Source organism: Malaclemys terrapin, chromosome 6 (assembly GCF_027887155.1).
Source record: "Malaclemys terrapin pileata isolate rMalTer1 chromosome 6, rMalTer1.hap1, whole genome shotgun sequence".
Taxonomy (NCBI): domain Eukaryota; kingdom Metazoa; phylum Chordata; order Testudines; family Emydidae; genus Malaclemys; species Malaclemys terrapin.
Genome location: NC_071510.1, coordinates 811,456 through 837,133, shown reverse-complemented (window position 1 = coordinate 837,133; position 25,678 = coordinate 811,456). Strand labels below are relative to the sequence as shown.

At 43.0% G+C, this 25,678-nt stretch overlaps 1 protein-coding gene across 2 annotated transcripts in view; it reads right to left on the bottom strand.

Moving 5' to 3' along the window:
- The window catches only part of NCBP1 (nuclear cap binding protein subunit 1), a 52,003-nt gene that overhangs the window by 3,531 nt on the left and 22,794 nt on the right, over nt 1-25,678 (bottom strand). For both annotated transcript variants that reach the window (XM_054032115.1, XM_054032116.1), the window contains 10 exons: nt 16,306-16,416; nt 14,632-14,696; nt 13,080-13,142; nt 12,493-12,567; nt 10,413-10,516; nt 8,927-9,049; nt 7,168-7,270; nt 4,253-4,346; nt 3,033-3,136; nt 1,702-1,816 (listed from right to left, as the gene is read on the bottom strand). In XM_054032115.1, coding sequence (XP_053888090.1) covers nt 1,702-1,816; nt 3,033-3,136; nt 4,253-4,346; nt 7,168-7,270; nt 8,927-9,049; nt 10,413-10,516; nt 12,493-12,567; nt 13,080-13,142; nt 14,632-14,696; nt 16,306-16,416 — 957 coding nt within the window. The remainder of the gene's footprint in view (nt 1-1,701; nt 1,817-3,032; nt 3,137-4,252; nt 4,347-7,167; nt 7,271-8,926; nt 9,050-10,412; nt 10,517-12,492; nt 12,568-13,079; nt 13,143-14,631; nt 14,697-16,305; nt 16,417-25,678) is intronic.

Sequence of the window (25,678 nt, the reverse complement as noted above, 5' to 3'; positions counted from 1 at the left end):
GCAGCCCCAGACGTAACCTTTCTTAAAATGGCTGATATCAGCATTACAACATTAAAGGTCCAGTCGTCTAAGGATGTAGTGCAGGGGAGCATTGTTCACATAACACAGCCTACAATATTGTTCAGAACTGAATTTCAGCATAATTGGAAGTGCATTAAATAAAACTAATTATGCTAAAGATAAATGGAGAAGACATTCAAGGTACTAAGTGCTTCTAATGCACTTAGACTTTGCGTGGAGTGGCAAGACTCAATTTTTTCCACAAGTATAGTTTGGGATGTCACCAACCAACCAGTTTCTTCAGACATTATCAGCTTTCCCACTTAAATCTATTTTGGTATTCAGTTATCCTTGGAACCAAAATGTAGGGTTTAAAGACTTACCTTCTCATATAGGAACTTTTGGGGGCACAGTCACACATAAGCATTCAAAATCAGGGTGGATAAAAAAATCAATGATTTAAAAAAAAAATTGGATTTTTTTGATAAAATGCTTTTTGAGGAAAAAACCTATTTTAATTAAGACATCTTTGAGCTATAATGCGTCTCATCATGGAATAGGGATTATAAATTCTAATTCTATAGTATGAGACAATATATTCACGTAATGTTTAAGAAAAGTTTTGTAAATGAGTTCCAATAGTTCATGGATTAGGGACTCAATTTTATGGGGTTCCAGGGGCTTCTGTATAGATTATTTAGGTTAATCTTTCTATCTACCCAATTGGACTCAGTGCTCAGTCTAAAAGATACCATCAGAGATGCTTAGTTTTGCAGTTCTTAAACTGTGGATTTGTGTCTCCAGAGATAACATGCTTGTTAACAGCAAAAATGTTTTTAAATAAATAAATAATATATAGAGGTGAGAAATAACAGACCTCAACTGTATTGTCCCTCTGCAATTTTGTGTACACAGAGTTAATCCCTTACCTCTCTCTAAAAGTGCAAAGTTTCAAAAAGTTCAATGAATAGAAGATTGTTGGGGGTGGAATAGATCTGGACAGGGAGAAGAAGTCTGGAGATAAATGTGAGAAGCGAAGGACATATGCTTTTTTTTGTTAAAATATTGTATGTTTGCTGTTGAAGAAAAAAATTCAGAATGCATAATGTTGTTGTTTTAGTTAAATAAAACAATTTAAATGTCTGCCTGGTGATGTTCTCCTCCTAATACAGCATGGCAAGAAAATCCTCCAAATATTAATGGATTAACCTGTTGATTGGAGATCTGCAACTACAGTAAAGCTGAAATACTGAAAATACAATTTCCATTGCTATCACAAGAAAGTAACAGAAAACGAGATTGAGTTAGGTGAGAGGTAGCTGTCACTGAAGCATCTATTATTGGCAACAAAAAATTAGTGTTCTTTTGTAGTTAACTTATGAGAAAGACCAAAAAAGTAGTAAAGGAATGTAAACTGAGCTCCATTTACTTTAACTTCTTGGCTGTAACAGCCTTTACAGCTGTATCTGAAGATCATGTTAGGATCACAATCCCTGTGGAATCCAAGTCAATATCTAAGTGTTACTGATGTTGTAGAAACATTAATAGAATATTTATTTTATCTCTCACAGAGCAAGTCTCTCATCAGCCGACATGCATCTTGCCACAGAAAAAGTAGGATTTAGTCTGAAATGAAATGTGAAAAGTACATGGCTTTACTTCAAGCTAATCTATTTACAAGATACAAAACAAGATACATACTCGTTTGTGTTGCCTGGCTAATCTTGCTTTAGTCTCCTCTAGCTCCTTTTGGATCTTCACTACGTGCTTGTTCATCTTACGAATCGTGGAGTGTAAGATCTCCCAGATATAGAACCTAGCAGAGAACCAATTATAACCTTACTGTAGCCGATAAAATACAAAACACAGTAAACTGATAAAGAGCAGAGAAAAAAAAAAAAAAAAAAATCACACGTCTAAAATTTTAGCTGTATTTTAGCCTCAACCTTCTTACTCAGACTAACAGCAACAATACAGGTTTCAAGTGCTACCAGAATGTATTAAGTGTACATACTTTATTATAGAAATACATGTCCAGGAAGAATTTTCCAAAGTTTCAACAATAACCTGAATTCCTTTGCAATTTATGCAACTTATGCACATGAAGTACAAATAGTAGTAGTAGGGGAGTACACTTAAACAGGTGTGGCTTCCTATTACTAACAGTGGGATCTTTCCTCTATTTTACCTTGAAATATTAGTGGTGTTTTATTTTGAATTCATTCAGGAATGCATGAGGCACATCATGGATCTGTTTTGTTAGAATGTTTTACGTCAAGGGAGTTAAATGTCAAGATGGTAGAGTCTCCTTAGGATACTGCCATGTGGTATCCTTTTCTCTCAAGCCTTGTTTACTTTAAGAGATTCTTTAATGGTTTGGATACTCACTGTAACTATAACTATATGAACAAATAAATTGACTTTTAAAAAAGTAATTATCTGAATACAATGTACTATTAACTTCTAGAATTGTGAGTGATCAGTATAATTCACAAAAGGTACTAGCAACAATAGTACTTGCAATTATAGAAGATAGTTACATGAACCACACTCTGTGTCTGGGCCATCCTCCCCACTCCCAATTAATTATTATTATTTGTATTGCAGCAGCACCTAGGAACCTCAGCCATATACCATGTCCCCATTGTGCTAAGGTGCTAAACTAGTGCAGAACAAGACAGTCCCTGTGCCAATGAGCAGTTTGCATGGTGACTGTAGAGGTGTACCTTCCTCAGAGGCACGCTGAAGTTATAAGCCATTGCTCAGAAAACTAGACGAGATGGATTCTTGGGTTCATTATAAACCTGCACCTCAACTCTAAATGGAGACTGTTGAATGACAAATATCCTTTTGGAGGGGATGACACGTAGGTTGTGTATGAAGTGCAAAGGTAATTTTTATTTTTTTTTAAATTGTTTGCTTACCATAATAAAGCCAAGTAAAAAACTAGTATTCAGTGTACATTATCCACAAAGTGAAAATATGTCTAACCCAACTGAATGTTAGTTTCAACAGAGAATTGATTTTGTTACCTAGTAAAATCATGAGCAAGTTCTGGAGAGAAGATCCAGTTTGCTACGGCAGCACAATCAACTATCTGCGTCCGAATCATCTTATCCACAAGCACAGCAATCATCTGCATTGTGGGGAAAAAACGGAAAAAAAAAATCTGTTTACTATATTATAGCATCACGATACCTATGGTAATAAGAGATATTCAATCCTACCTGTTCACTGCTGGTATGAAACACAGGATGCAACAGGTAAAAATACCCCAGGATTAGGTGCTATCCTAAAATAGCTTCTCCAGTGACTCCTCTGCTCTCAACAGCTGGCATTAGCTAGTGCAGCATGAAGCCCTCTGAAAAGGCAGCTGCTTCTCTAGAAGCCTGCTGCAACAGTGTGTGTAGATGAGTTTAACTAAAGGTGCAATTTTAACCAGATATGGGTAAGCTGGTGTGACTGTCACACTGAACTAGTTTTAAGATTGTCCACACACAGTGTTCACACTAGAAGACCTGCAACAATTTAACTAAATCTGTATCTACATTTAGTTCAATTGGTGCACTATTTTGAAGTGAAGTGAACACTAACTACTGCTGAATCACACAGCCAAAGAATTAAGGTTATATTTACCTCAATTAAGTAACAGCCACATCACAAAACCAGTCTGCCAGATCAGTTGATCCAGTCAATTCTACAAGCCCATTGCCTTGAGCCCAAGTTTATCGTAACCACTTTTTATTTTTTATTTCAAGTAATATCTGCATTCAGAGCAAGTTCTAAGTGATAGACGTCTATTTCTCACTTTGAAGCATTTGCCCAAGTTTAGATTTTGTAAAACAAACTTACAAAACTTAAGACCAAGAGAAATGATTCCATAATATTAACCCCCCCAATGGAAATGACTGTTTTAATAAGAGACATTCTCTTGCAGGGTTAGCAACCCAAACGTCAAATTGCCATCAATTGAAATAAATGCTGAAAGGAGGTAGCATAGTGAGAAACAGATACAAATTTGATATCTAATCTAAGATGCTGTCAGTATCACCAGTAAATACATTTTGAATTCTTTCTAATACACAATTTAAGTAAACAGTGGCCAGGACTCTTTTTTTTTTTTAAGTGAGAATAAATTGCAACTTTGTCTTTGCAAACAATTCAGTTTCTAGGCTTTTCAGTGTTCATTTTGTTGTTTCCCATTATCGTGAGAACGTAAGCTTCAATAAACACCTGAAATCACCCCTCTTACCTGTGGATGGTTCTTCCAGACCTCATACACAACCCTCAGCACATGGAGCTTCCCCTCATCACTTTCAGCGAGGGTTTTGAAGACTTCATGAAACCTTATTGTAATAAAGAAAAGCGATCAGTGGATGCACAGCAAGTAGTTGAAGCGGTCCACTAAAAGTTTGGTAGAGAGTATGCCTATGCAGCCTATGGTAGTGAGCCTCCCAGTCCAAGTCAACAGACCTGGGCTTGTACTACAGCACTAAAAATAGCCGTGTAGACATTGCGGCTCAGGCTAGAACTAGGGAGGAGGGCAGGTTCAGAGGCCAAGCTGCAACTTCAAAGCACTGTCTATGCAGCTATTTTTACCACAGTAATATGAACCCTGCAAGCCCGAGTCCATGGACCTGGGCTAGGAGCCTCACTGCTACAGGTTGTGTAGACATACTCAAGAGTACCAAGAAGTCACCTACTACAGGACAGGCCCAACAAAGAAAGTAACAGACACCACTAGCTGTCACCTACAGCCCCCAGCTAAAACCTCTCCAGTGCATCATCAAGGATCTACAACCTATCCTGAAGGACGATCCCTCACTCTCACAGACCTTGGGAGACAGACCAGTCCTTGCCTACAGACAGCCCCCCAACCTGAAACAAATACTCACCAGCAACTACACACCACACAACAAAAACACCAATCTAGGAACCAAACCCTGCTACAAAACTCCAGTGCCAACTCTGTTCACATATCTATTCAAGGGACACCATCATAGGACCTAACCACATTAGCCACACCATCTGGGGCTCGGTCACCTGCACATCTACCAATGTGATATATGCCATCATGTGCCAGCAATGCCCCTCTGCCATGGACATTGGCCAAATCGGACAGTCTCTACGCAAAAGAATAAATGGACACAAATCTGACATCAGGAATCATAACATTCAAAAACCAATAGGAGAACACTTCAACCTCTCTGGTCACTCAATAATAGACCTAAAAGTGGCAATTCTTCAACAAAAAAAAAACTTTAAAAACAGACTCCAATGTGAAACTGCAGAACTGGAATTAATTTGCAAACTGGATACCATCAGATTAGGCCTGAATAAAGACTGGGAGTGGTTGGGTCATTACAAAACCTAAACCTGATTTCCCCATTACTAATTTCTCCCTTCTATTACTCACACCTTCTTGTCAACTGTCTGTAATGGGCCACTCTTACCACTTCAAAGGAGATTTTCCCTCCCTTGGTACCCTGCTGTTGATTGATTTATCTCGTTAGACTCACCTCACACTTGGTAAAGCAACCCCCATCCTTTTGTGTATTTATACCTGCTCCTGTATTTTTCACTTCATGCATCTGATGAAGTGGGTTCTAACCCACGAAAGCTTATGCCCAAATAAATTTGTTAGTCTCTAAGGTGCCACAAGGACTCCTCGTTGTTTTTGCTGATACAGGCTACCACAGCTACCACTCTGAAACCTGCCACTGTGACCAATTCATGGCAATTCTCTATTAGGCCATGTCTACACAGGAACACTTCAGAAAGTTAAGGCATATGAACTATTAGTTTGAAACCGATGAGGGTTAAGTCCCCCATGTGGATGATCTCAATTTGGAGTAAAGCAGAACAATTAGGCTGTGGCAAGCCAGGGTGTGAATCTTCTCCATACTAGCCTGCTGTGGTCTCTTGGTCTGTGTATGCCCTGATGACACATGTTAAAGCATTCTAACAAACTGTTACAGTGAGTCCTCAGGGTGCCCACAGTTCGACCACAACAGGCTAGTGTGGAGTAATTCAGACCCCGGCTTGACGCAGTCTAATTGTTCATGTAGACAAGCCCTTAATGGAATTCAGTGTACAGCGAAGTATTGCCACTTTTCTCCTGAATGAGAGCAGCCACGCATGGATTTAACATATGAACATTGACTTTATACCTTTAGTTGATTTGCCTTAACATATCTGAGTGCCCCAGTGTGGACATGCCCTTGCAGCATATAATCCCATATGCAGAACTAGTCTAAATTTCACCAAGAAAGCCTAAATTAGTGAGAGATACCAAGCGTCACTCAGTACAACTGCCAAAAGAAAAATATGGAATTTTTAGACCATGCTACATCAGTTATGAGAGGGAAAAATGACTAGGACAATGTTTGATACATCACATAACCCCTTTCTGAGCGGGCACTGCTCCCATGCTTGGGTGAGCTTACCTCCAATTTTCCTAGAAGATTATAGCATGCTGGTAGAAGGTCAGCTATGATATTTCAGACAGATAGCTTTCTGTTACAGCCTCCATTTCGATACCACTCCAACTATCACAACTGAACCCATCTTGTATCTTAACTACGGAAGAGCTTGCAGTGTCTAATACCAATATATAAATGATGTTGTCAGACCTACTTCCTTCCTTAGCCATACTCTGATGGGACCCAAAGGACTCTCCAGTTCTTTTACGAGTCCCCCAGGACTCTAGCAGCGTTCACATGTGGGCATTAAAACATGTACCCATGCCATGCCCACTTAAAGTGCACTGGTCCAGACAGGTGTGGCGTGGGCAAAAGGATGCACAAATTTGCTGCTGGGTACCTCTGGGCTCACTGTGGGCACTGGGAAGTGTGCTACCTATTGCTGCACTCTTCCAGGTGAGCAACAAGCTAAGGCATGTCTCAGAACATGCAGAATCTTGACCTATCCACATGGAGTAAAATACACATTATGATCTCCGCTTGGATAGTAAGATTCACACTACCAACCCCTTTAATAAAAAAAAAAAAAAAAAAGCTATCAGCTCTTCTCTCCTTCTTTACTTTCACATTACACTGTGCAACATACAAAACACTGAAGCTTGTGGAAGAATAGCTCTACCAAGCAAGTCACTGTTCTAATCAAAATGCGTTCCATAAACCCAGAAATAATGCATTTATCACTTACTTTGCCAGAGCACTAAATGAGTGGCTGAACGACTTGGCAGCTAAATGGAGCAGAGTCTGTACAAAAACTTCTATTTTCAAGGGGTTAAAGGTGAAGCCTTCATCTGAAAGTTGTTTTCAAATTGAAACAGTGGGTTAAATTAAAATCAATATTATAAGTATTTATCAAAATCTAACCCTGCAAACAAAGCACTGAAGATCATTCATGGTTTCTTTATTTTGCAAAACTTAAGATTTAGCACTTGAGCTTTGCAGCCTGAACAGGGAATCAGTCAATGCTTTCTAAAAGCTGCAGTTTTATCAGCAAAGTCTACTGCTGACTTTCAAAAGCACTCCTATCAACATCTTTCTTTTCAGAGGATAAACAGCAGTTTAATCCCTTTAGGATTCCTATAACCCAGTGGTTCTCAAAACTTCCCCCCCCCCACGGATCATTTGAAAATTGCTGAGGGTCTTGACAGACCACTTAATGATCTTTCCAAATGTTGTTTGTACTGTTAGCTAACTATTGTAAAGCGCTTTGGGTAAGAGGGCTATATGAAAAAACTTAAATAATAAACAATGTGTTTCTGTTCTACAAATAAAAGCACACAACTCATATTTTAACATCAGTAGTCTCTCCCTCTCCCCGCCACGGCAGCCTCCGAGCTGGGGCTGGGAAGGAGGGGGTTCTCTCCCTGGCAGCCGCAGCCCTGGAACTGGAGCAAGTCGCCTCTTTCTCTGACCACTGCAGCCCTACACATCCCAAATTCCCCCCATCCCTCTTCTCACCCCACTGCCTCCCCAACTACCTCCTATTTCCCCCACCTCACCCCACTGCCCCCTCCCACCTACCTCCTATTCCCCCCCAAGGCCACCACCTCGCCTTACATGTGCATCTTCTCCAGGGTCCAGGCACCTAATTAGTGGAGCCACGCCTGCACGGCTCCACTAACTAGGTGGGCAGCCCTTCGTTCTCTTGTGTGTGGCCACCCAAGCGCGCACCTTAGAGGGAACTCTCCACAGTTTAAGAACCTCTGCTCTAACCCATTTTTCCCCTGACTTGGGACACTCCTACACCACTTTATTATCTCCATGTATTTTGATTTTATATATTAATCTAGGTGCCTGTACAATCTCACATATTACTGAATTATTCAAGTTCTTTTTCACCTAAGCTACTAACTTTAGATGTGACTTCTCAAAACTCTCTTCTAAGACATCTGAGAACAGATAAGCCCTGGCCAAAAAGACGCTGGATGTTTAGAGCATGGGTGAGGCTGGGAAGCAAGCTCAAGTCAAGGCCCCCTTACAAGAATGTCTATTTTGTTTAGACCAGGGGAATGGCAGCTTGAGCTCTTAGCTGTTCTCAACTAAGGTAATCTATAAAGAGGCAATCTCTCTCACACTTAGGACACAAACCATGTTACATTTTCTACTAATGCCAAGATCTGCATCCTGATGGTGAAGTTTGGGGGACTATTTCATTCTTTCATACTATCCTTGTCAGCAACAGCCACCCAATAGTACATCCCATACTAGTTTACTCCTTCCTACCACTATCCCATTGATAAGAATGGGTCCTGTCTGTGGGGCAAGAGAAACAAAAATACACTCAACGTTTTATATTGGTTCCGTTTTCTGTTAAGTGATGCTAAATGGAGAAAGCGTACAAGTCATTAGGCAACGTACCAGGCACAACTCCTACTTCGATAGGATGGTGAAAGTAGTTTTGAACACAGAAGAAATGACCTTTAATGCCCAATGTCAGATATCCTTACCGTCATCATCATCCTGGTTAGGATTGGGCACATCTTTTAAGATGCCGAAGATTTCATCATTACTGGTCTTATTTTTAATGGCAATGGTCAAACAGAGTGCAACAGTGTATCCCGGAAGAGACTCTAAACAGAAGACAAAAGGTCTGATCATCTTTAAAATTAGTTGCAATGAATATGGGTTACCTTTATGTCAGCTTGTGCATTTTTCAGAAAAGCATACACTTTTCCTTGAACAATTAAAAAAAAATCAACAATTACTGCTTTGTATTAATAGAACTGAGATTTTGGCATGCTGGAAATGGGATTTTGCAGCAAGCTGCAGGCTCTCATGCAATGTCTGGACCACATGCAGCCAACTCACAAATCTCTAATTTCTCTCAAGATGTGAACTTATTTTAATATTCAGTGAATAGTTAAATTATGTAATGACACTTCAAACCGCATCCACAATTCCAGGCAGCGAGGACATCAAGAGCTGTGGCAGCACCTCCCCACATAAAAGCTTTGCAAAACCAGTACAGTTCTTTCTTCCTCACAAGTCCACCTTTTCCTCTATTCCAGCAGCAAAAAGTTATCCACACCTAGATACGTCTAATCTTTTCTGCCTTTCAACTCTCCCCTTTTGGATCTACCCAAAATCTTGCTGCTACCACCCTGCTCCTCACGTCACTGTCCACATCAGCAGCCCCTGAGAATCCTTCCTTTCTATCTGCTACATCAAATTCAATCGCCCCTTGGCCTCAACTTTAGACGGTTTACATAACCGTTCCTTTGCCTACATCTGTGCTCCAATTTCTTCCTATTTTGAAGAGTCTCTTCCTTTCCTTCTCCCGCTCACCTTTGTGCCTTCAATTGTGACACTCCTTATACTTATGGCACTCATCCGTTTTTTCTTCACAAATAATCTCTCCATATCACTTTTCACCTTAACTATGGTCTTACTCCTGTCTGTTTGCTTGCTTCACTTATTAGACAGAGTTCTTTGGAGCTTACCAAGAGCTCTTTCATTTGTTTCTGAAACAAATGTGGCACTCAAAGAATAGTAAGTTATCTTCACTATGCTGTTCAACTTTTGCACATCACTCAGCTCAGACACTGAAAACAGAAGCCAGATTAACTTGTAGACTTTCTTGCAACTAGCACAAGGCTGCAGTGTTCAGGCTGCAAACACTGCAGGATAATTAACTTCAAACCAAGGTGCTTACATTGACATTTTAAAGTTTTTAGGAACCCTTTTTAGTGAATTCCCTCCCAACCTGCCCCAAATCAAAGTTTTAGACCTAAACTATATTACTGTGTCCCACTCAGGCAATGTTTCCAGGTCAAAAGTCAGCCTTTTTATTTCCACTGTGAATTTTCTTCTATAAAGATAACTAATTTGACTCAAACTAGAGGTTTCCTTGCTTGATCAGATCTCAAAACAGATAATATTTTGATAACCTTTTCTTCAAAATGCAAACGCCTTCGAAGTAGCTTTTATACTTACTATTGCTTTCATCTCCATATTTATAAATACACGATGGGTTTGCAGGACTAAGGACAGAGAATGTAGCAGGAACAATATCTATTATTCGCTGATGGTATGAAAGCCTGCAAGAGAAAATTTCAGTTGTAATAGAATTACCAGTGGAATATTTTGAGGGATACCCCATGTTGTTGCCTTAAAGATGTTCTTATTTTATTATGTTTTAATTTTGCCAGAACAAAAACCAAGAAGTCTGATTATTACTACATAATATTGAGGATAGTTCCTTCCAGACATTAAGAGTCAATGAAACCAGTTTATGCACTGACCTTCCAATGGATTTGAATAACTTACAGAAAAAAAGTTGAGAATATAACTTCACATACTTAACTTTGCTCATACGGAAAGGTTAAGAGGAACCGTCAGTCAGGGCCACATTTTATTCAAACATTGCACATGCTATGTGGATCACAGGCAAGATACTGGTGCTACAATTTAAAAATCAATGAAAAAAAGTCACCTTGACTTCTCCATTTTAACCCTCAGTTCCATCCAACCTTTATAAACATTTAAGAATTAGCCTACCACCATTTGAGGTGAGATGGAAGGGATCCAAAGACAAAATATTTCTCTTTTGCCAATCAGTGCTTTTACTCCTTCTAGGCTTCCTGACTCAAAAAGGAGTAAGTGAAAACCGTTTTCAATTGGGATTCTAAGGGCTTGTCTACACTATAAATTAGGTCGACTTAGTTTAGGCTGACACAGAGCCACCAGCTCTTGGTGTCCACACTACTCTCCTTCTGCAGGTGGAGCGCTTCCTCACCTGGTGTGCTTGCACCAACTGGAGTGGGGCATTGGGGGGCACTGACAGCCCCACAGGGCTCAATTTCCCAGCACAGAGCCTACCAGCAGAGAAACTGACATTCTTGTCAATTTCACATTGCTATTGTCTTTGCTCAGAGCAGCCAGGCTTTGACAGCTCTGGGAGCTCCATGGGGAGCTGGGAGCCCAGGTGCTCAGTGCATGGCAGCTGGGCTCAGAGCGGGGAGCCAGGGGAAACCAGGGCTCCAGGTGGGGAGTGGGGAGCCTGGGCACCAGCCTGCTTGGAGCAGGTGGCTGGGAGCTCGGGGGCCAGCTGGACTCTAGCTGGACCCCCCCTCACCCCAGGGTGACAGGTCAAGCTGTGAGCCAGGTACCGAGTTCACAGCAGGGAAATCTACCCACCTTTGTCAATTTTATGGATCCCACACAGAGCCATGAAATTGACAAGAATTTTAGCCAACTATAAATGTAAGTAATGCAGTGTTTACACGGACACGGTTGCCCTAACTACACTGACATAAGCCCTACGCCTCTTGTGGGTATGATGTCGGTGTAATAGGGCACTTACATTGGTGGGAGCAAGGCTGTAGCGTAGACACTACCATAGTTAGGTTGACATAAGCTGCCTTACATCAACCTAACTACTGTAAAACAAGCCCATGTCACTTAAGCACTTTGAAAAGTTTTTCCCTTATTCCCTCCCCATCACCAGTTGCTGGACCAATCCTGAGCACCGACAACTTCTTTTTAAGTCAATGAGAATCCTGGATCCTCATAACCAATCAAAATTAGGCCCTGTGTTACTTGCAAGCCATTAATAAGGTAGAACTCCAAAGTACGTTCCTTCCTGCATTTAGTTTATGAATGACCAATACTTTCCAGCAACATTACTTCCTCTGCCGCCCCCCACAATCAACATCCATCACGTAAGTCCAAGTAAAGGGAGTGTCTAACCCTCTGGCCTTGCATCTAAAAGTGAAATGTAGGTGCGGATATTTCACCTCCTATTTAAAGGCATCACTTCTCCAATCTATTAGGAGAGTGGGAGTGTCCCATTATTTCCAAGAGTCCTATCAGCCAAGACAACAGAACCGATGGACACATCTACTGAAAACATGAATTAATAGAATGTGCTGCATGGGAAAGAGTTCATAAGTACATATACAGGCACAAAATTGAAAGGAATCTGGTTAATAGGAACTAAAAGTAAACAATTATCAGACAAACGTCATAGTAAATTCCAAGCTCCTAAAGTGGTGTGTTCAAAAGCTTCACTTACCTCATGCATTTTTCCAAGACTTCTCTTACAAACTTGGGTTTGGGCTTGTCAAGGTCGTGAGTAAGACAATCTGACCTATCAAAGTGCAAAATTTGATAGCATTTAACAAGCATTGTATTTGCTTCTTAATCTGCTCTTAGGTTGGCTCAGTGCTGTACAAAATGTTCACAGGTTAAGCACAGTTAATCTACAATGCTCTTTCCCATTCTCTACGGGTCTCAGCAATTTTGAGATGGGGTACTAACACATAATGGTATTAGAATCTATGAACTGCCAACTTGGAGTCTCATCTTCACAAACACATATTGAAATAAGTGATTTCTAATTACAGTAAAAACTGTTAACACTATTTAGCAGGTTGTGATATATTAGTTACACAAGAACAGTATTTTGCATCCTGTCTAAGTTTAAATGGTTATGAAGTAAAGGCACTGTGGTGATAATTCTATGGTGATTAGTGCTTTTGAGAGATGTTAACTACAGATAGCTAGGGACAACAATTAGCAGCACCACTGGCAAGTTCTGGATACGTTCGAAAGTTGTACACAATACAAATGGCTCAAATGGGGACCCCAACAGAAACTTACCAATCTTCCCAGCTCCAACGGAACTGAAAGTTACTCAGATGGTGGGAAAACCAGTTCATGAACCTTTAAAAGAGGAAAATGTTATAGTTCTATTAAGTATGCAACAACTCACAGAAGAAAAAAACAAACAAACAAAAATCAGATGAGAGTTTCAATTATACTTTTCAAAGGCAAGCTTAGAGTCATTTCAAGTAGAGAAAAATGTGTTCCAAAAATGATGAACAGAAAAAAGTCACATAGTAAGTCATTAGGGAGTCACCAATTCAGGTTAAAAGGCATACTAATGTATGGTATGTTGATGTTAAAGCACCGTTTAGAACAGAAAGGAAACACACTGCTAAACTAAAATCAACAATGTTTAGCTTCTTTGCTTTAGGCGCCCAAGTTAAGTGGGATATTTTCAGCAGTGCATAAGAGACTTGGGATTTCCTCTGCAAATAAGTGAGACTTGTGTTCCTAAGTCCCCCTCGACACTTTAGAAATTTATCCCTTACACAGTCTCCCCCACCACCAAGACTTGCTAAGCATTGAACTCCAAATTAAGCCAAGTTTGTCAAGTGTATAAGTCTATCTACAGAGGTCTTTGGTCATATTCATAGAAAAGTGCAACAGGCAATTTCAAAAGGGGGTTATTAGATTTTTCTTTTTCTTTCTCATCACTATTTTATCAGCTACGATATGATTCCGGCATGCAGAGTAGTTTCTCTTATTTGGCAGATAACTGTCTTTACACAGTCCTTTGTAAAGTACAGCTTCTCTCTCTACTAGAAACCACTGATTAATCAGGTCACAATGTAAGGTTTTAGAGCAATTACTAGCCTGCAACATTTAAAAAAAATGTCACATGAAGTCCATGAAGCATCAAACAAGGAAGAATGAAAAGGGACAACTCTGCAAAACTGTGTTATTTGGTTCCAGGTGAGAGTCACTTTAGCCTTTTTGAGACAGAATGGAGATAGTCTCATGCTCTGTCAGATTCACCACATTGGTCCTATTCTATCTATTTATTAACATAAGCAAAGACAGCTGACTGCAAATATGTAGATTGTCTTAATGATTTTCTCCATAGCAACTGCAATTCTTACATGTTGCACAAGCTTCACTTACCCCTTAGAACAATGAACTGTCACCTCCTTGCCTGCTATCCCACTGTAAACCAACGCTCAACCCCTCCCTCAGGCCAGAGGATGGAAGTGGCATGTGTCAGCAGAGCAGAGTGTGGACTGAGGTCATAACTGCACCATGCTCGTAGGCAGAGCAGTGATCTGGAGGGCAGTGGGTTGGCAGTATAAGGCAACTGTCCTTCTGAGAGCAGGGAGAGAAGGGTCTCAGCACACAGCAGAGAAGGGTGAGCAAGTGCTAAGTAGACGCCCATCCTTCAGTTTAGAAGGCTCAAGACTAGAGCTCAAACGTTAACACTCTACTTAGGATTTACAGTTGGGTTTTTATGGAGCCAATAGATAGTAAGAAGAACTTCATGTGACCCATTTTCAATCCATCAGTGTACAATGAGGAAAACATTCTGGTGTTCCTGAAATGCACAAGCACTTACCGGTCTATACACGTAGTGTTCATTGTATCCAAACGCATGTACAGCATTTCTGTGGCTTGTGCAAGCTACAAGTGTCTAATTAAGGCAAAGAGGAGTCTGATAAATCAGAGCTTATATTAACTCTTTCCACTTTCTACGGAGAGTTTGCAGAAGGATGTTCCCCCCCCCAGTAACATCTCATTTTTCAACTATCCCACGCCAGGGTAAGTCCTGGTAATTTCATGGAAAACAGGGCAACTGCAGTTTGCCCACTAGGTGGACTCTTGTCTCTGCTCATAAAGAGAGTATTTTATAAGACAATGGAAGCTGCACATCTAGTGATACTTGCTGCCATCCAACTCATTATGGAGACCCAGCACCTCAGTGACCGCAGCACTCTGGCTTCTGAAGAGACAGAGCTATTTGGAGAGGATGCAGTCTAACACACTAACGAACTCAGTAAGAAACAACAAGAACAAACCACCTTCACTCATTTTAATCTTCATTTCTCTGAATATTACACTTGTTTTGCCACATTGTTTTCACCACTACGGTTAGCAGAGATTTTGGGGGTAGAATTTAAACCGAAGGCAGCTCAAAATGGATGACAGTCCTCCATGATTCTTAATTGCTAATATTTTTAAAGCTATGGGACAATGTAAGATGGCAAGGAGAAGACATCCCCACTACGATGCAGCAAGAAAACTGCAGCAGCTATTTTAGTGAAACTAGTTGCATAGATGTATATGCTAAATCTATTAATCTGAGTTGAGTGAGAAACAGACTGAAAATGTTCACCCAATCAAGTCATCCACAGTCAATTTTACATTTTTTATAACACTGATCTTCTAGAAGCCAGAGTGAGCCTTTAAAGCTGGTTCATTTCAGATTATGACACCACTGATATATAACAAGTGTGCCAAAGACTTAACTCTAAATTTCAGGGACTTTATCTGAGCTGTAAAACACAAACTTTGATAGGATCCGAAACTTGATATTTCAGAAGTCTTAACCCATAAGTCTTTAAACTACCTGCACTGTTTAAGTGATGTCCTTGTCTCTTGCAGGACAAAGATCTCTACCTGAGTCTTCGCAGGTAAGTAAAGAGAATATAGTCTAACAATTTACTTTAAGTTTATTTATAAAACAACATATTTTGCTGTTGATCATGAAGTGATCTCAACATTAACAAGCCTTAGAACCTCTATTCACTTACAAGCGAAATTCCTAGTGGTACAACTTACACAAATGCTGCTGCTATTTGCAATCTAATTTTAGAACCGGATATTAACAAAGAGTTAATATGCGGAAACATTGTAACTGAGAAACCAACCTGCATATGCCAGGTTTACTGACAATCTGTTTCCTGCATTAAGATTCAATGATACAGCATAATTACAGTTATTGCTAGTCTAGCATTTGGGATTTATTTTTAAAATTAGTGCTTAAAACACTGGAGATTTTTCCCATCATTTTGACACTAGAGACTAGGATAACAGAACAACAACGGCTATTTGTCTGCACTGTTCTTTCACATATGCAGTACTGATGGTCAAAATATTTGCTTGTTTTATTCAATTGAATAAAGGGAAAAGGAAATAGAGTCACTGCTAAAATTCATGCCAATACTCAGTTTTCCAGAGAACAAAGGAAAAAGCATTCAAAGCTACCGTGCTCCTTAACAAGGAAGGATACAACTTGTGGTAAAGAGCCAGGTTGAAGTTTGCACAATTCAATCAGAAGTGTTGTGTACATGACCTCAATGTGTGGTGGAACTGGAAGCTGAAATAGTTCTGCAAATACTACCTGGGGGGTGGGGAAGAGGAGGAGGAAAAAAAAAAAACAAAAACATGTTATCAGAGCTCAGTCTAGCCACATGCACACATTTCCATCATCATGTCCGAGTTTGCACAATTCTGACGAACAACAGTATCATGCGACTATGTACCACAAATAAGGCACGTTTTATCTGTTAAACTCTTGCTATGAGGACTATAAGGTGTGTTTATAAAATGGATAGTGTGAAAAGAATGCCTCTCGTACTGAGAACACATGCATATACTATTCATCTGCAGCCTTTTAAAAGTTTTTGCAACAAGAACTATCGCAAGACCCATTCAGGACCCTCAACACCAGGGGTCTCAAACTCAATTTACCTTAGGGCCAGGGCCAGTCCTCAAATCCTCCCAGCAGGCCAATAATATCACTCATGCCGCCCAGAACCCGCCTCCCCCCTAAGACTTTGGGAGTGAGTTTGGGTGGGCGAGGAGGTCTGGGGTAGGGGATTGGGGTGCAGGCTCTGGGAGGAAGTTTGGGTGCAGAAGGGGTGAGAGGTTGGGCTCTGAGAGGGCATTTGGGTGGGGGAGAGGGTCTGGGGTGCAGGCTCTGGGATGAGTTTGGGTGCAGGCTCTGGGCTGGGCCAGGGGGTGGGGCTGCAGGAGGAGGGGGTGGGGTTGCAGGCTCTGGGAGGGAGAAGGGGAGGAGTACAGGCTCTGGGAGGGGAGCGCAGTGCTTACCTGGGGTTCCAAGGCAGGGCAGGCTAAGGGGGGCCTCCGCGCGCTGCTGCCCCCAGGCACAATCCCTACAGCTTCCCATTGGCCACAGGGGCACTCGAGGCGGGGGCAGCACGGAGGGGCCGGCAGACTCATGGAGTGAGCAGGCAGACGCCGCTCAGCTCCGCTGCACTGCTGGAGCCCCAGGCCATTGTAAGTTGCCTGGGGGCAGGGGAGCGGAGATGGGGCCAAGGGAGAGACCCGGCCCCAAAACTGCTGGAGCCCCACAGGCCACATTGGGGAGGTTTACGGGCTGGGAGTTTGAGACCCCTGCTCAACACAGTGAGACACTAAAATCCCACCACCTTAAATGCCACTCTCCCACTCACTAAACACCCCTACAGTAGCTTACTGTACAATCTTCCAAGTGGGCTTGATTTTGAGAGAGGCATCTTAAGTTTGACTCCCTATTGACTTGTAAACAAAAGAGTCTTGTAAAACTATCAATTAAAACATTTTTTTAAGCTGAGTTATTCTCCTGCATTGTCTACAATCAAAATATTGCACCAGTGAGAACCTGAATGTGGAACAATAAACAAAAGTAGTCAGTTAAGTTTCATGACCCAAACTAGAGAAGTTACAGAAGTAAAACAGCAAAAAGGGGAAAATAAAACATTTAATTTTTATTTAAAGGGGTTAAGGAAATCAGTTAAAATACATTTAAGTCAATGTTGTCCTAAGATATTACAAAAATCTATAAATTAAGTTATATTTGAAAAAAAAAAAAAAAGTGCAGTAGTTAGGAGCATTCCAAACTATACTGCAAAACAAAGTTTCAACGAGGTGGCTTTAAATATTAATGCTCCTGAAGTAATTCTCTTTAAGCTTGTCTTCTTTTGCAAGTTTCTATAAGATTTAAAAAAAAAAATCAAACTAAGTCTGAAAATTGCACTGTATTATAAACCTTACACTATGTCACTATGTACATTTGTATTAGATCCAATCTGTATTGATATAAGTAGCACAGGTAGGGATGCCTACAGTTCAGGGTGCCAAATACTTGTTTTAACACCCCGTTTTCAGTTGATTAACATTTTGACAAAAGTTAAATTGCTTGGTCTGAAATTCTCCACAACAGGTGTTTGGATCTGCATCAAGTTGATTTTTGGGAGGAAATTGCAGCAAATGGTTCAGCCCTTTCACAGAATGAAGTTTGAAAAAATGTTTTATCCAAATTTAAAAAATTCTTAACCATTTCACTGAGACATTCTAGCACAGGGATGACGAACCTGAGCCTGAGAAGGAGCTAGAATTTACCAATGTACATTGCCAAAGAGCCACAGTAATAAGTCAGTGCCCCCCCCCCCGCCCACTCCCAGCGCCTCCCGATCACGTGGCGTGCAGGAGGCGGGGGGGGGGGAGAAGGAGGAGCGAGGGCACTGCAGGTTCAGGGGAGGGGGCGGGAAGGGGTGGAGTGGGGGCAGGGCCTGTGGCAGAGCCAGGGGTTGAGCAGTGAGCACCCCCCGGCACACTGGAAAGTTGGCGACTGTAGCTCCAGCCCCGGAGTTGGTGCCTATACAAGGAGCCGCAGATTAACTTCTGAAGAGCCGCATGTGGCTCCGGAGCCCCAGGTTGGCCACCCCTGTTCTAGCGCCTCCATGCTCTGGAACAATCTTTGAAAGGGCGTCACCCTGATGTCAGGAGTTTGCCGTTTGCAGTCCTCATGAAAGTCTGCCTCAATCTGGCCATGTTATAAGCCAATGAAAGTTGGAGTTTGTACATGCTTAGTAGAGACATATTAGAGAGTCTGGAAGCTAAGCTCTCTGAATAGAATAGAATATCAGGGTTGGAAGGGACCTCAGGAGGTCATCTAGTCCAATCCCCTGCTCAAAGCAGGACCAATCCCCAGACAGATTTTTGCCCCAATCCCTAAATCGCCCCCTCAAGGATTGAACTCACAACCCTGGATTTAGCAGGCCAATGCTCAAACCCTGAAGATCCCATCTGTATCAAGCATGCTCCATTCTGGGGATGAGCAGGACTTTCCAGGCTCCTGGAAGCCAAGGGCTGCTCTGACATGAGGCACAAGCACTGCAAGCAGGGAGACTGTCTCATCTGTGTGCTCCATGATCTTGTGCTGGCAAGCAGCCAAGAGAAGGAAAACACAAAATGAAGGTTGCCTGTGTGTATGTATTGCTAACTCCTGCCTCATTCAGTGAGCAGGATGAATTGTGCGAAGGGAATGAAGTCAGGGCTGTACAGTTAATGAGGCTGTTGTTGCCTTCTGTCTGACCCCAGACACACTTTTTTCAGAAGTTGGACAGTATAGTCAAGTGAGGCAGAGGACTGCAAGAGGAGAAAGGATGGTCTCATGGTTTAGAAAATTGAATGCAACCCTTGAGTACTGGATATCCCTGTCTCTGCCACAGTGTTTGAGAGATTTTGGGCAACTCACAAAACAAGTTTTTCACAGGTAGCCACTGTTTTCTCATTTTTGGGTGCCCAATCTGAGACATCTGGAGTCTGATTTGTAAGAGTGCAGAGCACATTCAACTTCAACTGCAGTCAGTGAGAGCTTTGCTCGAAGTACATGAAATTCATTAAAGTGCTAAGTACCCTGAAAGAGTTAAGCCATACAGTTCTCTGCACACGGAATCAAGTAGGGGTCCTTTATTACATGATCATATGTAATAAAGACCACCATAATGGATAAGAACAAAGGGGGCCTGTAATGGGGCAGTTGCCCCACTCCCGCAGAACAGGGGTTAAAAGTAGCCCTGGAGAGGGCTGCGGCTGGGAAAAGGAGTGAGAGCAGCTGAGGGAGTGGCTGACCATAGGGGTGGCCAGCCCAATTAGGGCCCAGCTGGCCCTGATCAGAGGGCTGGGAGCCAGGAGCTGAAGGAGTCTCTCTCTAGCTGTGGAGAGAGAAGGACCTGGCTGCCTGGGAGAAAAAGGTACCTGGAGCTGGAGCAGTGCTGGGGAATAGGGTAAGGGAGCTTCAGCCTGGTAAAACCCCAGGCTGCAGGTCTTGTTGAAGGCCTACAGAGGTACTGGGGCTGCAGAGATACAGCCTGAGAATAGCCAAAGGCAGCAGGTCCTGACCCCCTTGCCAGTGATGAGTGGCCATTACGGACTGCAGGGGCTAGATGGTGACTGGCAGTAGCCACTGAGGCAAGGTGGGTTGGGGGTTTCCCTGGGAGGGGAGACCCAGTGTGTGGGGATACTGCAGTGGGCAGAACCCCAAGGTAAAGAGCACCGGAGTCCGGGAGGGCATGGGGGCCAGCAGCAGGTGAGACACCAGCCAGGAGGAGGCGCTCCCTATGCTGGAGAGCTAATTCCTGAGACGACCAGCAGGAGGCGCCGCCGCGCTGGTGAGTCGTCGCTTCGCTACAGGGAAAAATTAAGAATTCCTAGAGAACGTTAATTCCCCAACACTATGGGTGAAAATGAGACAATCACTAAGCTCATGAATGAAGTCACATAGAAAAAGTGATAAAGACAAAAATGCCATACAACTTAAGGGCAAACATTTTTAATGAAAACCATCTCATATCAGATCTCAGTCCTCATCCTCAAAGAAAGCCTGCACAACACCTTAAAAACAAGCCTGGGAATTTAAATTCATAACTATGCTAGAAGCTAAAAATCATGGACTCAAAGACAATGGATTTATGGCTCATTATTGCAAGCTGTGATTCACTAACGCTCCTTTTTCACACTATTGGAGAGGTGTCAACTCCCTGCTTCACCTTGAATGGTCTCTTGCAATGTATTAGCTCCTTATGCTTAACAATCTGTTCCATGTTGTATCTAGCTGTGACACCGCGTACCTTTCCCCAGACCTAATCAGGCCTTGGCTACACTGGGAATTCACAGCGCTGCACTTGCTGCGCTCAGGGGTGTGAAAAAACACCCCCCCCCCCTGAGCGCAGCGAGTGCAGCGCTGTAAAGCGCCAGTGTAATCAGAGCCTGCAGCGCTGCGAGCTATTCCCCTCGGAGAAGTGGAGTACGTACAGCGCTGCACGCTATTCCCCTCGGAGAAGTGGAGTACATACAGCGCTGCGAGCTATTCCCCTCGGAGAAGTGGAGTACGTACAGCGCTGCACGCTATTCCCCTCGGAGAAGTGGAGTACGTACAGCGCTGCACGCTATTCCCCTCTGAGAGGTGGAGTACGTACAGCGCTGCACGCTATTCCCCTCGGAGAGGTGGAGTACTTGCAGCGCTGCGAGCTATTCCCCTCGGAGAGGTGGAGTACGTACAGCGCTGCACGCTATTCCCCTCGGAGAAGTGGAGCACATACAGCGCTGCGAGCTATTCCCCTCGGAGAGGTGGAGCACATACAGCGCTGCACGCTATTCCCCTCGGAGAAGTGGAGAACATACAGCGCTGCGAGCTATTCCCCTCGGAGAAGTGGAGTACGTACAGCGCTGCACGCTATTCCCCTCGGAGAAGTGGAGTACGTACAGCGCTGCGAGCTATTCCCCTCGGAGAAGTGGAGTACGTACAGCGCTGCGAGCTATTCCCCTCGGAGAAGTGGAGAACGTACAGCGCTGCGAGCTATTCCCCTCGGAGAGGTGGAGTACATACAGCACTGCACACTATTCCCCTCGGAGAAGTGGAGAACATACAGCGCTGCGAGCTATTCCCCTCGGAGAGGTGGAGCACGTACAGCGCTGCACGCTATTCCCCTCGGAGAAGTGGAGCACGTACAGCGCTGCACGCTATTCCCCTCGGAGAGGTGGAGCACATACAGCGCTGCACGCTATTCCCCTCGGAGAGGTGGAGCACATACAGCGCTGCACGCTATTCCCCTCGGAGAGGTGGAGCACATACAGCGCTGCACGCTATTCCCCTCGGAGAGGTGGAGAACATACAGCGCTGCACGCTATTCCCCTCGGAGAAGTGGAGAACATACAGCGCTGCACACTATTCCCCTCGGAGAAGTGGAGAACATACAGCGCTGCACACTATTCCCCTCGGAGAGGTGGAGAACATACAGCGCTGCACGCTATTCCCCTCGGAGAGGTGGAGAACATACAGCGCTGCACGCTATTCCCCTCGGAGAGGTGGAGAACATACAGCGCTGCACGCTATTCCCCTCGGAGAGGTGGAGTACGTACAGCGCTGCACGCTATTCCCCTCGGAGAGGTGGAGTACATACAGCGCTGCACGCTATTCCCCTCGGAGAGGTGGAGTACATACAGCGCTGCACGCTATTCCCCTCGGAGAAGTGGAGTACATACAGCGCTGCGAGCTATTCCCCTCGGAGAGGTGGAGTACATACAGCGCTGCGAGCTATTCCCCTCGGAGAGGTGGAGTACATACAGCGCTGCACGCTATTCCCCTCGGAGAGGTGGAGTACATACAGCGCTGCGAGCTATTCCCCTCGGAGAAGTGGAGTACATACAGCGCTGCACGCTATTCCCCTCGGAGAAGTGGAGTACATACAGCGCTGCGAGCTATTCCCCTCGGAGAGGTGGAGTACATACAGCGCTGCGAGCTATTCCCCTCGGAGAGGTGGAGTACATACAGCGCTGCGAGCTATTCCCCTCGGAGAGGTGGAGTACATACAGCGCTGCACGCTATTCCCCTCGGAGAGGTGGAGTACATACAGCGCTGCGAGCTATTCCCCTCGGAGAGGTGGAGTACTTGCAGAGCTCTCGCAGCGTTGGTGGCGCGACTACACTCGCACTTCACAGCACTGCCGCGGCAGCACTATGAATCCGCGAGTGTAGCCAAGGCCTCTGTGTAAGCAACAGAAGTCTGCGCAGTAAAAGATCTCACACCTGTCCCTCCAATATTGTGGGACCAGCACAGCTACAGCATTGCCAAATTAGGAAATGCCAGAATTCGGGTTCAGTCTCTGACTTTGCAACTCTAGTGTTCTTTTCTGTATGTAATTTTACTTGATAAGTAGTTATTCCCTAAAATACTGCAAAAAGGCACAACAAAGGTTCAATTTTCAACATAAACCCTGAATTTCTAGACTTGACTACTTGTTCACTCAACTCTAGTGTTCCTAGCATTAGTCTGCTAATGCCTTTGCATTTCCTTTAAAGGACAGAAAATACTTAATGGGCTTTGTAAGTTCTCCACTTGACCCTAGTGTATTCTTGATGGAGATCCTGATACCTTAGAACCCAGCCACTTCAAATTCTACACCAGAGTTAAAGATCAATCCAAAGTGAAAGCACTGCACTCTATTATTCCGAGATTCTAGCTTTAGAAGTATCATTAAGACTTAACAGTAAATTCTACTATGCATACATTAAAGACCTTAAACATTCAATTTTTAAAAATGACGAACATTGCTTCAAGTACAGCTGATTCCTAAACGAGGCAAGCTCGAAGACAGCTGTTTGAGTTAAGTATGCACAAAATTTCTAATTAAAACATAGTGATTTAAGAAACACCATGTACAAATATCTACTTAACCAATTTAACTCAAAGATTCCAAAACTAATTTCACCTCTGATGAGACCAAGCCAGGAAGATTGCAGCCCAAAAAAGTCATGTTTTCCAAAGTTATGAACGATCAAAAGAGGAGGTTTAGAGTGCTTACAGCAGGAGCTACTGCAATATTAGAAGAGAACCAAGAACAGTAAGGAAATTAAGGTAATTTGCTTCTGGGCTGAGATAATTGTAAAATGAAATACAAGTATTATGCATAATTGCCATCTTGGCCTTTACTACAGCACTGCATTCTCCCGTGCTGCCATCATAAATGCCTAATCATATGGACTTCCAAAAAGTTACACTGCTCTACAGCCAAAATGCTTCTGAAATAAATGTAGTCAAACTTTACTAATTCTGGGTCACTGAGAACGAAAATGATGCTTAAAATTGTTGATTGGCTCTAGTTTTCAAGATATGCTATTGGGTCAGTACATACGACCCTTGACTTGGGAATGGTGGAGGATAAGTGAGTTATAAAGGAAAGGGATCTCAATTTAAACCAGAAATGACTAAAATACATCTTTGACTGGATCTATGAATAAATCTATGACTGGGTTTGGACAGTACTTGCTTTTTAGGCAAAACAATGAATGATGCAATCTGAAGCTGGTATTGCGTCATACATGATATGAATTGCATCATATTATTCCTAGAAGTCATGGATGATGCAATCATAATGAAGCTTACATCACTCTGCTGAACAAATTGCCCTAGATCAGCTCTAGAAATCATACAGTGTCGTGCTCTCTTCTTTGTCAGTGTTTGATTTTGCAAAGGGACACATTTCTGTTTAGCCAAATTGAGCAGAGATGCCTCGTACTTGTGTGAACAGTGCAGATAACTTCTGCTATGTTTGTGGTGAAGTGACTTTTGCATCACAAAAGCGCAGTATAACCACTATGGTTAAGAAAGCCTATCACCTTTATTTTGGCTGCAAAATTGGAGATCAGGACAAGAGGTGGGCACCACACATATGCTGTAACACTTGTGCAACAAATCTTCGCCAGTGGTTGAACAGGAAAAGGAAATCTATGCCTTTTGCAATGCCAATGATTTGGAGAGAACCAACAGATCATACCAGCAATTATTACTTCTGCATGGTGCCTCCAGTTGGGAAAGGCGTGTCAAAGAAGAAAAAGCGGACTGTGCATTATCCAGACATCCCATCAGCTATACGCCCAGTACCCCACGGAGAAGGACTGCCGGTTCCTGATGCACCAGAATCATTCTCACTTGAGTTAGACGAGGAGAAGGAAGAGGATGAAACTTCTGGTCCTGAACCATCAATGTCACAGGACCCACATTTTCTCCCATTCTCCTCCTCTGAACCACACCTCATAACACAAGGTGAACTGAATGACCTTGTCAGGGATTTGGAACTACCCAAGAGTAAGGCAGAGCTGTTGGACTCCAGACTACAGCAGTGGAATCTCCTGGCAGGTGATGTTAGGGTTTCCATGTTCCGTGACCGTCAAAAGGATCTTGTCCCATTCTTCTTCATGGAAGGTGATCTTGTAGCCTGCAACAACATCGATGGTGTGATGGCAGCCCTCAACATCGTTCACAATCCAGATGAGTGGAGACTGTTCATTGATTCATCGAAGACGAGTCTTAAAGCTGTTTTACTGCATAATGGCAATGTTTTGCCATCAATTCCAGTTGGTCATGCAGTCCATATGAAGGAAACCTATGACAACATGAAACAACTTTTGAGGTGCATAAACTATGACCAACATCAGTGGCAGCTTTGTGGCAATTTGAAGGTTGTTGCTCTCTTGCTTGGTCTGCAGACTGGATACACAAAGTGCTGCTGTTTTCTCTGAGAATGGGATAGTCGTGCAAGAGATTCCCACTACATCAAGAAAGATTAGCCACTCCGACAGTCATTGGAGCCTGGGAGGAAAAGTGTTCAGCATCCACCTTTTGTTGAATCAAGGAAGATTTTGTTACCACCCTTACACATCAAGCTGGGTCTGATGAAGAACTTTGTCAAGGCCATTGACAAAACACAAGCAGCTTTCAAGTACCTCCGTGGAAAATTTCCAAGGTTAAGCGAAGCTAAGATAAAGGAAAGTGTCTTTGTTGGTCCTCAGATTTGTGGCAAGGAAAAGACGGCATG